Source organism: Falco naumanni, chromosome 9, assembly GCF_017639655.2.
Source record: "Falco naumanni isolate bFalNau1 chromosome 9, bFalNau1.pat, whole genome shotgun sequence".
In the NCBI taxonomy this organism is placed as follows: domain Eukaryota; kingdom Metazoa; phylum Chordata; class Aves; order Falconiformes; family Falconidae; genus Falco; species Falco naumanni.
In genome coordinates this window covers 35025891-35040468 of record NC_054062.1, presented here as the reverse complement: position 1 = coordinate 35040468, position 14578 = coordinate 35025891, and the positions used below count along the sequence as shown (strand labels likewise).

Here is a 14578-nt window from a genome sequence, read left to right as displayed (position 1 = left end):
GGGGCGGGGGCTGTTTCTGTCACACGGCGGCTGGCGGCGGCAGCAGCGTGGCGCGGAGCGGGTGCCGGCCAGCGGAGATGCCCGAAGCTACCCGGTTCAGTGCCAGCAGCGGGGCCGAGTCGGATCCGGAGTGCCCTATGGAGACGGAGTCGGCGCTGGAAACCAGCCGCCGGCGGCGCAAGGTACCGGGGAGAGCTCTGGGGCCTTGTGCGGCCGGCTACGGCCTGGCCGCGCCGCCTCGCCGGCACGCTGGGTGTCGCGGCCGGCGGATCTCGCCTCGTGCCGTGTCCCCCCGGTGGCGTGAGCCGGGGGTGGGGTCTGCGGGCCAGGCCGCGCCGGGCCGGGCTGGGCGGGCGGCCACGTGCGCGGCGGCTGCAGCGCGTCCCGGGAGAGCGGCGGGGCCTGCGGGGCCGGGGCGCGGCCCTGCCTGGCGTGGAGCCCTGCCGGGGCAGCTGTGCGGCCGCCCGCATGGCGCAGCGGCCCGGGGAGCGGCCACGGGTGCGCGTTGTGGCGAAAGGAGTCGCGGGAACGAAGGCCCGGGGAGATGCCTCCTGGCGGCACCTGCGGCCGGCGGGGAGGGTCCGTCGCTTTAGGACGAGCCCCCCCGCCCGTCAGTAGGCTGCTCCTTTTAACTGCTCTGCAGCGTCTTCTCCGTTTCGTGTCGCTTGGGTGGCGTGCGTGTATTTTCATTTACCCCGCGTTGCTTTGTGCCTTACCAGAAGGAGAAAAAAGAGAAGAAATCTAAACGCCATGACAAATCTCGGAGGAAGAGGCCTCAGATGGATGAAAGCGAGCAGTCGGAGGATGAGGCCGATTCCCCGAAAGTCAAGAAATCGAGGAGTGCGGCTAAACAGAACGGTGATATGAGAGAAGAAAGCCCGGAGAACACGAGACTGTCTTCTTTAAAGGTTAAATCTGCCCACAAAAACCGGCACAGTAATTCTAGCGAAACGTCAAGTGGTGATGGTGACAGCGAGCAAGACCAGGTAAAAGTAATAATTGATTTAGTTAGTGATGTGTTTAGCTTTCAGCTCCGGTGTTGCAACAAGGTTAAATTTAGAGCAGGTTATCCTTTTTTTTTTTTTCTCCCTGCCAGTCAGTGGAAAGACTGCTGTAAACTTCCAGAGTTTAAAGCTACTTAAACTGTCCCTTCTGTCAGTTATTTGCAAAAATTTTAGATTACGAAAGTCCTGAAGTTCTAGGTCAGCGCACCATGGTTTTCTCACTTCAACAGTCCGGTACAGTGGTAGCTGTTGGCAGGTGGACAAGCTGCAGTGAGATGGTGTTTTAATATGATTCAGCATCATTAGATACGATTGTAGTTTACTTCTTGTTGGTATTATGAGTACTTTGCTAGTGAAATAAGAATTATTTGGCCTTAATTAGTGGAAGAAGAAAAGTTAATGTATTAATATGCTTTTATGTATCATCTTATTAAATAGTAGTTGTTAATGCAATAAGATGGTCCTTAATGTAATAAATGCTGTGTTGTAACAGTTTTGTGTGTCTTTTTAAACCTTTCTGTAAGAAAGTTTTTGTCTATTTCTATTTGGTTGGAGTTCCTTTAAAATTGCTTGACATGAACCATCTTTTTTTTTTTTTTTTTTTTTTTGAAGGGAAACATATCTTGTACCTAGGATTTGTTTTGAAAAGTCTTTACACTTGTATGTTCCACTGTTGCTTGGTTTTGTTTCTAGTTCCAATTGATGCATCACAAAAACATCCAGGGTTTCCAGGGTTAGCATTCTTTCCTCACGCGTAGCATTTTAATCACTGTGCTGTAAAGACATATATGGAATTGATACATTACAAAGTACATGCATTTGATGCTCTACCTTGTAATGTTATTCTTTTGGGGATTGATTTCTGTACCTCTAAATCACTGTGCTGTATTAATTGGGAAGTAGGAAATAGGCTAGATATCAAGCCTGGTTCTTACGTGGTACGACATAGTATGTTAGGCCATTGGTAATTATTTAAAATAGAATTTAATTTAAGATGAATTTAATGTAAGAGCTTTCAGAATTTTAATTTGGGGGTTTTGCATTTACAATGTTAGGACATTAGATATGAAACAGTCTTAACTTAAATTACAGATCATTTTTGTCTAACTTTGAAATATGATAGTAAGTAAAACAAAGAAGGCTCTTTAGCTGCAGCTGTGATACTGTCACTCAAAATTTGACCCTTGAGTATGACACCAGAGCCTATGCTATTACCTTGAATTTTCTGATGGTCATATGATATTAACACGGAATGTTTACTGTCCACCTGACAGGAGATGACTGAAGAACAGAAAGAAGGTGCTTTCTCCAATTTTTCTATTTCCAAAGGGACCGTTCAGCTTCTTCAAGGTAAATTTCTTGGCATGATGTGACCACAGAAAGCAAATGATCTGTCATGTGTTTTTATGCTCAACATAACCAATGAGCTTTGCGATGCGCTCTGCTTGTGCATATGCAAGTACAGATGCTATACAGAAGGCATATTGATTGCATACTCTAAATATGTATTTGAACAGACTTCTGTTTGCAGTATTGTCCAGTTCAGCCTTTACAGTAGAATTTTAAATGACATAAGCATAAAAAAAATTGTGTACAAGAATTTTTCAATTAAAAATTACTTCAGTTGAGTAGAGGAAACCCAGTTATATCTAGTGTCTGTGGCATTAGTTTGGCATGACTTAGTATGAATTAAGAGAAAAGTGGGTTTGACATTTTATTTGAAAGGAAGAGATTTTCATAGATAGGTGGGGAGTATTACATAAATAAAGTCACAGTACTTAAAGGCTTTAATTAAAGGCTAGTAACTTCGTCTGTCCCAGCTAGCACTATGTCTGGTGGTATGAAGTGGAAGAATGAAATGGACGGTCCCAGGGCACTCTTTACAGATGAACTCCATGATTAAATAAAACAGTGAAGGTCGTAATATCATTCTGATTTACTTCAGAGTTGATGGAAGTTCTGCTTGGGATAACTTTCTCTGAAGAGTATGAAAGAACACTTGTAAAATGATTGTATTAAGAAAGTCTGTTGAAATTGTTACAGCTCGAGGAGTGACATACCTGTTTCCCGTGCAAGTGAAGACCTTCGACCCAGTATATTCTGGCAAAGATGTAATTGCTCAAGCACGAACTGGAACAGGGAAAACGTTCTCTTTTGCTATTCCCTTAATTGAAAAGCTTCAGGGAGACTCACAGGAAAGACGAAGAGGCCGTTCACCAAAGGTAACTGTGCTTGGAATGCTGATTTTGCTTTGTCTCATGTCCAAGCGATTCAGATTTTTAACCTGCTGGAAAAGTTCTTCAGGTCTGTGCTGGGATAAGCTAACTCACATTAAAGATTATTTGAAAGCTGCGTTCATTGGGCTTTACCTGCATTGTGCAGCCTCATACCCTCTGATCAAGAGTAAAGAGTACAATAACACTGTCCACTTGTCAATTCCTTTCTCTGCTTACAGGGAGACCGAAACTACAGGTGTTCAATGTGTTCCTATTTAATTTTGTTCAATCACCTTAGCTGTTCAGGTCCAGTGGTTACTGGATACTTGTTTTTCTCCCAGATCAGTAACAGATCAGTGACTTTTTCTGATTGATGCTGTCTGCTTAAACATATCTATTTAAACATGTAAATGGTGGGAAGTTTTAAAAATAGACTTAGCTTTCACTAGAACCACCAACAGATACTTGAAGCTTCTGCTCCAGAGGATGCAGATTCATTATCAGCTGTCTCCATTCTGCTAGGGAATATCATGTATGTTTTTTCATCAAATTTTTGTGATGCCCTCCAAAACTAGATAGGCCAAAGCTTATTGTATCCCCATTAATAGTGGAATTTTTTCCTTGTCAGTTTATTTCATCTTGTCACCCATCTTATAGATTACCTGAAATTCATTCCAAAACTAGTACTAGCTGTTTTATTTGCATCTGCCCATCACGTTGGCTGTCCAACTAAGAATGCTGGCTCTAGATGTGGTATAGTCTTGCAGAGAAGGGAGAGCTTTCTTTGAGGGAATCACAAGTCTTAAAGACTTCAGACCTCACTCTATCATAGTACACTACTACTATCTTTTTTGTAATGTCTTTCAACGTTGAAAGAAGTAACAGGATAAAGATTTTAAGGTTCCTTCTGTCAAGCCACTGATGCCGTATTTGAGAGCAATACTGTGATCACAAGTTAAACTAAATAATTTAAAACACCTGGATGAAGCCTATATATTGGAAGAGAGGACAGTTCCTTGATTGCTTCTGTAAGGATATCAGCACAGGCTCCAGAACCACACTGAACGCCAGCTTTGCAGATTGAACATATGTTTCCCTGGGTCACAGGGAAGCTTGAGAGACAGTTGATAGCTCTTTCTTACACCTTCTTGCAGGACTGTGAAGCATTACCAAGCATGTGTAAAAACCTTTTGTAACCCAGATCCTTCGGTCTTGCACTCAAACAGCATGTGTGCATGTAGAAGAAAACTTGTAGCAGATCTGTTCAGGAGCTACGGTTAAGTAAGATTTAAGTACCTCCCATCTATCTCATTAAAAAAGAGGTTAGCCTGTCCTAAAAGAGCATGGGCTGAAGGAGATTAATGATGTTACAAGAGATTTAAGCAGTGTGTTTCTCTAATCTTTGCTTAGATAGCTATTTAAACAAGGTTTGTTTTTTTTTTTAAATTACAGAAATGGTCAGACGTAAACTAACAATTAGAAGTCTAGTGGTTTCTTGGCAGAAGCCATGCTGAGAGAACATCTGTTTGTCATTCTGTCTAGGTACTAGTTCTTTGTCCAACAAGAGAACTGGCAAATCAGGTTGCCAAAGATTTCAAGGACATCACAAGAAAGCTAACAGTAGCTTGTTTTTATGGAGGAACTCCGTATAATGGACAAAGTAAGTGACACTTATCACTAATAATTTAAATATTGATTGACTGACATATTTGAGAATTGCAGTTTAGTCCTTCCAAACACTCACTTTTTAACTCAAGAACTGGAGAGTATCATGGGGAATTCAATAGCTCAGAATATATCTTCTTAAGGGGAGAAATAACCATAGCAGTCAATTATATCCTTGGTGTTCCTTGTTTACTCATGTACCTTAAAACACAGTGAAAGAGATTATACTGTATTTGGGTTTCAGTTTTTGTAAACATTTATATTTTCTGAGTCTTAGAGCTGTGAGTGTTGATCTAGAGGATTTGTAAAGTGGAGAAGAGTTTATTGTGACAGCACGTTTTACCATCTTGATTGTAAACAAGGCAAATGAGAGCAGGAATGAGAATAAGCTTTTTCATCGTAATCTGTCTTGAGACATTAAGGATGGCTGGTTTTTTTTTCCCCCTGCAGAATGTCAGGAAGGAGGTGATTTCAGTAATTTGGATAGTCGAATAAATACAGGGTTTTTTAAATTTTCCTATTAAGGTAGACAATTTGGGAAGAGCTAACTATTTCCGAAGTATGTTAAAAGAACCTCTTTGCCACTTTAAACCATCGGGAGAGGGAAGGCAGATGGGAAATCTTTTCCTTCAGGAAGAGCAGTAGAACTTCTACCTTACCAGTTTTGGGGTGTTTTTTTCTCCCCCAAGTTTTCTTCTCCTGTTAATTTTTTTTCACTTACATTTGTAAGGAGAGCACTTAGCATGGTTTAAGAAGCTGTTTTGTTGTTACGTAGCTACCGTGTGTTTCTAAAGCAGACAGTGCTTCCTAGTTCACTAACTCCTTTTCTGCTCTTTTCTATTTATCAGTTGATCTCATGAGAAGTGGTATTGACATTTTGGTTGGGACACCTGGTCGAATCAAAGACCATCTTCAGAATGGCAAGTTGGACCTTACCAAGGTGAAACATGTTGTACTTGATGAAGTTGACCAGATGCTGGACATGGGATTTGCTGAGCAAGTGGAAGACATATTACGAGTTGCATACAAGAAGGGTAATCTCAAAATTTAAACAAATAGTAGGAAATATTAGTAATACTTTAGTCTGCTAAAGTTCAGGTATAATTTTCTGCAAGTTGCAAGGTAGCCTTGTTTAGAAATGACTGAATACTATGTATTGTACGAAACGTACTGTGAATGCAGTACATGAGGAGACATGAAAGTGGGAATCAGTCATAGAAACTTTGCAGAGCTTAAAATCCAGTACTCGAGGGATCTGTAAGTAACTTTGAGACCTATCTACAAGTTGTACTTGGACTTCTTGCAGTTAAAAGGAATTAGAAGCTTTTTACCCTTTTCATTGCTTGAAAACAGAGTGGATTTCTAGTCATAGTAACTTTTTTCCTAATCTTGAAAATATTTAGGCTTTTGAGAGTGTTTTTTTCTCCAGATGTTGATACTGCATAACTTTAAGAAGCAGAATTGCCGCCTTTATTTTATATATTGATATTTGACCACATATTTTTAATGACCCATATAATTGACTCTTATACCTATGTAAGATAAACCATGAAGTTTCTGAAACATTATTATGTGTTTGAAGATTCTGAAGACAATCCCCAGACGCTACTGTTTTCTGCAACTTGCCCACATTGGGTGTATGATGTGGCTAAGAAATACATGAAGTCGAAATATGAACAGATTGACCTTATTGGGAAAAGAACTCAGAAGGCTGCTACAACAGTAGAAGTGAGTAATTTATCTAAAGTGGAACGCGTTCAGGCCTTTTTCCTTTTTCTTTATGCTACAAATGGTCATCCCATCCTAAGGTACATTATCAGAATGATTTTGAAAGTTTGTTCTGAGAATTATTTTTTTAATCTTAAGGCACAGCTTGTCAAACTTTTTAGGTTTAGGATCTGCCTTTCTTCTCATAGCATGTGGTAAGCATATAGATAATCTTGGGTAGACTGAGGATTCAGTTACCAGTTAGTTTTGCTGGTTTTCAGAGAAAAACAGTATCTGAATTTATCCAAGTTGAAAGCAAAAGGCACGCTTCAACATCAGCCTGACGCATTTAAATCACCACAGACATCACAATGGACTTTGGCTGTTCTGTACATAGATGTTTTCAAACTTCCTGTGGTATCTCGCCTCACTAGGCCTTTGCTTGCTATGCAGTAAGTGCCATAGCCAGGAGCACAACACGTATATGCTAGAAGCCCAAATTGATTATCTTCACTTGATAAAATAAGGTATTGTTTCTCCTTATGTACTGCTTAGCGGTTACTTTGACAGCTCAGTTGACACATCATAATTGTATCAGTAGGATTGAAAGAATGTTAATCTTGTGCTTGAAAAAAGCTTTTAACGCTGTATTTATTAATTTCACTTTATCTGACATATGAAGCCTTAGTTGATAGAATTGTGACAAAATCTTGTACCCCTGACTGTCCTCCAGAGAAATGGTACAACATCTCCTGGATTTTTTTCCCTTGCTTTGAAAAAGTGATTTCTAGATTGTGAACTTTTTTTCCCCTCTTGCTGTAATTATTTGCTTAATGTTAGACTAATTGTGGTGAACATAGGGAGCCTTATGGTTTTTTGCAGATTCCAGGAATGTGAGTTAGCATATTTTGCCCATCAGGAAACTGTGTAACTCTTCAGTGTTTCTGGATTTTACAGTTTCAAATGTATTACATAAAAACACAAGATTCTTTTTTAAGCTAAACACTGGAATTCTTTTCCATAGCATTTGGCAATAGAGTGTCACTGGTCTCAGAGAGCTGCAGTTATTGGAGATGTCATTCAGGTCTACAGTGGCAGCCATGGGAGGACCATTGTCTTTTGTGAGACCAAAAAGGATGCAAATGAACTGGCACTGAATGCTTCAATCAAACAGGTATTTTTGTCATCTATATTAAGTAACAAAACCTGTCCAGAGATGTATCAACCCTATGTTGATATCAGTACTATGCTGAATAAGTTTTAAAGAGATACTTTCGAAGTGGGTAAGACAGGCTTTTGCAGGTGGTCAGACAGTTTCAAAACTGCCAAAGAGAACCTTTAAAAACCCCCAACAATTGGTTGAAAGTTTACAGCATTATATGTAGTCTTCAGGACAAGGCTGCCCTAACAGGTGCTGGGCTATAAAGGATTTTTTTCTTAAAGAGTTCTCATTGTTCAAGAGTTCTCCACAGGAAGAATTAGATCTGCTGTCTCTTGTGTATGACCTCTAGTGTATTCCTGAGATCTGTGGTATGGCACGTTTTAGCACTGGTGGAAAATAACTTGTTGGTGTGGTGGTCCAGTGTTCAAGATGTGTGGTGACGTTGGCTGGTGCTGGTATCACAGTAACTACTTTTTCTCTGTGTGTTTTCATTGAGGAGATGGGTTATGTCTAGAAAGCAGTATACTGTTATGTTCCCAGGGAAAGGAGAAGCTTTTTCACCTGCTACAACTGTGTTCAGGAGTGTTTCTTGCACACTCCTAGATGACTTCAGTAACAGCTAAACCTGAGTGTGGAACCTTATCCTCTGTTACTGATGGTGTTAGTAATATCAAATCTTGCATAGGCAATGCAGAACTCTGATCTTGGCAAGTAAGAGAAAGAAATTAATGTTTCTGGTTTAGCATATTAATACTTGCTAATAGAATATATGCCTGTTCTGTTTACCAGCTGACATTAATCCAAAACTTTCTGAAAAAGAGATTCCGAATTCTGTGCTGACCCTAGCATTACATTAGTATTTTTTTCAAATTGTTCTCTGTTAGTGTGTGGAAAACATGATAACCATCTACAGGCAAGCTGTGAAATGTGGAGGAAAAAACAGTTTTTGGATGTTTGGTCTTTATACTTGTTATTACTGTGATACAGAAGGACTTTCAGAATGTTTGGATTTTAAAAAAATGTATCTTTGAAGCTGTAGTTAATTTTTTTAGGACCACTTATTTTAATCCTTTAATTGCTAGTGGGGGAAATTAATATATTAAGGGTGATTAAGAAGCAATACTATTTTGGAGAAGATATCTAAACGAATACTAAGAAGGCCTGAGAAAATTGTCAATGACTATTTTGAGAGAGCTAAACCTCTCTTGGATGGTGTGGATGGATGGCAAGTTAGGGCATAGTTGTTTTCATAGGTCACGGTAATTAGAGGTGGACACAAGACACATGCTGTGATTCTGTCTTCCTACCTTTGGTAAAGGTCTTTGGGTATATGAATGAGAAGTACTGAGTAAATATTGTAAGATACCTAAAATACAAACTCTGGCAATTCAGGTCTTCTGTATCTTGCCATACATTGTCTGTCAAATACCAAGATCCTGTACCTAAAACTAACCATAAAATGAGGCACTGTCTTGGCTTTTGGTACGGTCCTATAATACTACTACTGTTTTTCAGGATTGTCAGTCATTGCATGGTGACATTCCACAGAAGCAAAGAGAGATTACACTGAAAGGTTTTAGAAATGGCACATTTAAAGTTCTGGTTGCAACCAACGTAGCTGCCCGTGGTTTAGATATCCCTGAAGTTGACCTGGTTGTACAAAGTTCACCACCAAAGGTAGGAGATGGTTATGTTGGGCATCTTCTAATAATTTGCAGTCTTGTTTTCAAGTAGTATATGCTATCAGGTGATGGTATTAATCACACAGAGTTTATCAGCATTGCATTTCAGGTAAGAAATGTCCTGATATACCCTAGTAGTTCCTTAGAGGATTTTTTCAGAGTCCATCAGTCCCTAGTATGTTTAAAGATGGTCTCCTTATTCTTTTAAGGCTGTTCTCAAAGCCTCTCCCTTCAATGGTGATTGCAAGTCTGGGAACAGTGGGAAGTGAAGAAAAGCTATTTTGTCTTGCAAGAATGATTCAATAAGTTGGGGCATATATGAGGAGGAGACCCCAACAATGAGAACGTTGGCTAAAGTTAAGAGGGTTTAAAAGAAAAATATAATATTTCAGTGAGTTTGCTATTAATATTTCAGTAACCCCGCTTAAGGTGGTGTGCAGGAGGGCGAGCAGGATTGTCAGAGAGGTACACACACTCAAAATGTTTTCTCATATTCTCTGTGGTGATGCCAAAACAAGACTTAGTTGATCAGTGCTCTGGCTTTCAAACCATGTTTTTTGGAGGGTTATGGAATAACTTACTCATTTGATTTTGGTGAAAAAAAAAAATTAATTCTGTGGTGCAGGTATTGTGTATTGTTCAGGCTTAACTGTAACAGCTTTTGCTAAGTTATGTGAATGCAATGAATTGATTAAATTACAATAAATCAGATGAGTCATAAAGCTATTTATTTTGAAGGATGTCGAGTCCTATATCCATCGTTCTGGACGCACAGGTCGAGCTGGACGGACTGGGATCTGCATCTGCTTTTATCAGCGAAAGGAAGAACATCAGTTAAGATATGTGGAACAAAAAGCGGTAAAGTATAGTTTTCTTCTAATTGTGAGCACTTAAATGTAATGTGTCAGGGTAGCATGTAAAATCTTCATGTTTTGTTCAATATTTCAATTACAGAATATGGCTTATAAAGCACCCAGTTGCGATTCAGTTACCTTGCAGAGTTTGGATGCACTGTCAGATACTGTGGAGTGGGGAGTGTGCTGCAGGTTCTCATGCCCATGCTTTTTCAGCCAATGCCAGAAAGATTGTACCTGTGGAGACAACAAAGGGCTAGCAGAATTTCAGTGTACTGTTCACCCTGGTTTATTGTATGATCAGCGATTTGCTTATGTGTAGCTTTACTGAGAACCGTTACATCCATTTTTGCACTTTGTGCGCTGTTCCATATGGTAGTTTCTTGCCACTTAAGTATTCATTTGGGATGAGATGGTTTAGTCTCAGACATAAAACTCAGACTTACTTTTAGAAAGGCTGTGTAACTTGTACTTGAATACAAGTAATTCAGACTAAATTTAATAATTTAGAATTTGTAGGACTTTGCCAAAATTATTTCTATTTATTTCAGTTTAAGGTCACTGCCTAGTGAGACTGACCAGCTACATAGGCAGCTTTTAAGTGTTATCCATTTCCCTGTAAGCTTAACCTTATAATTTTCACCGGCAAAAGTTGTAAGTTAAAAGACAAAAAGAAGAAGAAGAAAAATGGTAGATTTAAATGCTTGTTTCAGTGGAGTTCAATACTGTTTCTTCAGAACTGAATTATTTATGATCTGCAACTTTCATGTGTATTTTGCTTTTTAAATTTCAGGGCATTACATTCAAGCGTGTTGGTGTTCCTACTGCAACAGATATAATAAAGGCTTCCAGCAAAGACGCCATCAGGTGTGTTCAGTGATTCAAGCCCTGTTGTATCTTCCTAGTTCAGAAGGGCTGCTTGGATCACTCTTTGTTGCCTCTCTCTGAACTCTTTGAGCTGATCACTATTAGTGTCTTGGACTGCTGTTTTTCTTCTATTCCAGAGCCTAGTAAATAATAGTGTATACTTTTTTTTTTTTTGCTTTAATTACTTAGGTGTCTGGATTCTGTTCCTCTGACTGCTATTGAGTATTTCAAAGAATCTGCTCGGTTCCTAATACAAGAAAAGGGACCAGTTAATGCTCTGGCTGCAGCTCTAGCCCATATTTCAGGTGCTACTTCCATTGAACAGCGCTCTCTGCTGAACTCTGATGCGGTAAGGATGCATGGCTTAATGTTTGTCTTGAATCTGAAAAAAAACCCCAACGCACCTCTGTGTTGTTTAAATAGAGAATTGTCTCCTTATGATTGTGTTTATGGGAACTGTACTTAAGCCACTAGGAACTACTAATTTAGTTAAAAGCAAGAATATAGTGGCTATAAACGTAGTTGCTCTTGTAGCAGTATTCACTTGGAAACTTTGTTTATAAACTGTAAATTAGTAGCTTTCTCCTGTCAGATAGATGTGCTGAAGCTTATTGGTCTGACTGAAGGGAGCATGCCCCATTTCTTACTCCTTAGGGATTTGTTACAATGATACTACGCTGCTCTGAAGAAATAAACAATATGAGCTATGCTTGGCGAAGACTGCGAGAGCTGCTGGGGGATGATGTCGATAGGAAGGTGAACAGAATGTGTTTCCTCAAGGGAAAAATGGTAAGCTCTTCTTGTATTTTTGCTCCTGAGCTCTTCTGATTATAGCCTTTTCTCAGCAATTGTCAGGGGGAGATAGTTGGTCTTTTTCCCTGTTCTAGGCTCTGTTCATAAGGTCATGACTGGTAGAAGGATGGGCCTCCATCTGTTCTATTAGGCCTTAGGCTTCTCAGGGGCTTAGGGTTCTGCTCCACTGACGTGCTGAGGAAGTAGTATAATGCAGTATATAGCGTGGCTGTAGGGTTAGCAGGACAGGTGGAAGGTATGAACTGTGCTAACTGTGCCTTAATGACAAAACATAGGACTGGGTATCTTAGGACAATCCATTCTGATAGTGCATGTCCCTCATGTTTCTGGTACCTGAAACTGGAAGATCAGAAAGTGACTTTTTGGGTTGTGTACTTAACATGTTGCAACAACTGTAGCAAAAATGTCTGAGAGACAGTTACTTTAAACAAAGGTGATTCCCCTCACTCTTCTTGTCTCAGAATTTGTATGCATTTTCACAAACATGAAACTGATCAAATAGTGTGTCAGGGATTATTTGTGGTGGCACAGAGGGCAAGGAATGCTTATGCCCTGCTTCTGTGAGTTGTTAGGCATTATTGCTGATTTGCTCCATCTTTGTGTTTTTCTGGGTGTATTTATTGTTTCTCAATATACCCTGATCAATGAAATAGAACAGAGAGGTGCTGTGATCTTGGTGACTTAATTTGCATGCTGTTAGCACAAATGTTTGCATGCTCTTATCCCTCCTTCTGCTGTTATTTCTCTGGTGCTTTCACACACTGACATTTCCATGCATACTTCATTCATATTCATGTTGAAGTTTCCGTCACAGACACCATAGTCTGAACCTAAATATTCAGTTTACTGGTGTATACATTTTTTAATATAGATTAAAACTTCTGATTTGAAAGAATTTACAAAACGAGTAATGCAGAAGCCAATAGACCACAGTTCAGGATGGAGAGGGTTATAAGCTTATGGTTAACGAGCAAGAAAATGTGACTGGCTATGCAGAGGAAAGGAAGATATGTATATCTGAGGAAAACGTTAAGGACATGCAGTGTTTTGAGAAATATTAATGAAACCCTCAGTGGTCAAAGATTTCTAATTGTCTTAAGTGTTCCTTAAAAAACCCCCCAATGTTTTGAAATTTAAAACTCTTCTAGTACATAGATCTGTAGGCTCTTCATGCCCCCCCCCCCCCCCAGTTGCAGTCAATTAAAAGCCTAAACTTGTATTCATTAAAATTATTCTTTCTTTTTAGGGTGTGTGCTTTGATATTCCTGCAGCAGACCAAAAGGACATAGAGGTATGTTAGCTGAAATTTCTGGTTATAGTGGACTGTAGATGAACCTGACTGGACTGGGTTAGGCAGAAAACATTATGTAGCCTGTGTCCTGCCTTCCCTAGTGGCATAAGGGATGGCTTTGAAGGAGCTGAAGAACAGAACAAGCATACAGTGTTACTTTCCTAAAGTATTCCCCTGTCTCCAAAAATCTGTAGCTTGAAACTTTTGCACTGAGAAGGGTGGTGGTGTGAACAATCCAACCCTTGTTACTGCTGCTGGATTAATCTTTACTCTTTGTAGGCAGTGAATTTTATTATACTAGAACATCACCTTTTTTCTATTCCCTGCACCCTGTTCTTTTCAGCCAGAATTCTCAAAAAAATGGGAGCTTTTTTTCAGAATTAAAAAAAAAAATTCAGCTTTTTGCTTGGCACAATTAGTGTTCCCATGCCAAAATTCCCCATACTTCCAATCTTAACTTCAGATATTTCTTCCTTCGTGTATGCCTATACATGCCCTAGCATTCATTCACTCCCAGAACATGTTTGGTTCTGGATTAGAGGGGAATTGAGGGGAGGGTGTGGGTTTGTCATCAGTAATAATTACAGTGGTGGTGTTAATAACTGAAAGGCAGGGAGACAGTTTACTGCTGGGGGTGCTCTGTAAAGCTCTAAGGTGCATTTCAGTTCTGTTCTGTAGTACCTGAGACATACTCAGCTGTAGCTCCTATGCTTAAAATTTTGAAACCAGTATTGTCCACTTTAGTTAGAAATTTGAATCCCCTATATTAGCTCACAATTTTACCGTTTCAATTGAGCAAATTTAATAATTATGAAATGCCCTGTATTTGCATTCCTAGAATTTAACTTGCTGTGTCTGACTTCATTTCAATAGGCAAGATGGGAAGATTCAAAACAATGGCAATTGTGTGTGGCAACTGAATTACCAGAGTTAGTAGAATCACAGCGAGGAGGAGGAGGAGGAGGAAATGGGCGAAACTTCTCAAGCTCCAGGAATGGGCGACGTGGTAGCTCTGGTAGAAACAGATTCAGAAGCAGGGGCCAGAAGCGGAGTTTTGACAGAGCATTTGATCGTTAATTTCAACAATCCAGAAGTGGAAAAAATGGGACTGCAGTATTTTATATTACATTAAAATAGGCTGTTCCTGTGTGTTTGTACCACTTGGAAAAATCTGTCATCCGGTTTTATTTTTTTTCTTTCTTCTCAGTACTGTTTTGGTCATCAACAACATTCTGTTCATTTTAAAAAAACATAAGGAAAATAAAACTTACTGTTTCCCTTCTTTCTCGTATTACCATTTCAACTCTAAGACCTAAA

The 14578-nt window shown here is 39.7% G+C and overlaps 1 protein-coding gene across 2 annotated transcripts; it reads left to right on the top strand.

Moving 5' to 3' along the window:
- Positions 1–6: 6 nt before the first annotated feature.
- On the top strand, positions 7–14543 carry LOC121093413 (nucleolar RNA helicase 2-like). 2 transcript variants are annotated; one of them, XM_040605628.1, is made up of 15 exons: positions 7–182; positions 720–986; positions 2279–2354; positions 3048–3226; positions 4763–4880; positions 5734–5919; positions 6468–6613; positions 7617–7766; positions 9270–9431; positions 10175–10294; positions 11084–11157; positions 11347–11506; positions 11812–11946; positions 13217–13261; positions 14135–14543. In XM_040605628.1, the coding sequence occupies exons 1-15, from the start codon at positions 78–80 to the stop codon at positions 14336–14338; spliced, it is 2127 nt and encodes a 708-aa protein (XP_040461562.1). In that variant the 5' UTR covers positions 7–77; the 3' UTR covers positions 14339–14543. The 2 variants fall into 2 exon arrangements, with proteins under 2 accessions (XP_040461562.1, XP_040461561.1); XM_040605627.1 differs by having other exon boundaries at positions 717–986.
- Positions 14544–14578: the final 35 nt, after the last annotated feature.

What these genes read in the sequence shown, in the direction of transcription:
- LOC121093413 (XM_040605627.1), top strand. Translation starts at nt 78, where the DNA reads ATGCCCGAAGCTACCCGGTTCAGTGCCAGCAGCGGGGCCGAGTCGGAT. An exon ending in CCAGCCGCCGGCGGCGCAAG is followed by an intron (nt 183 to 716) that starts GTACCGGGGAGA and finishes TTTGTGCCTTAC; the next exon opens with CAGAAGGAGAAAAAAGAGAA. An exon ending in GAAGAGGCCGTTCACCAAAG is followed by an intron (nt 3,227 to 4,762) that starts GTAACTGTGCTT and finishes CATTCTGTCTAG; the next exon opens with GTACTAGTTCTTTGTCCAAC.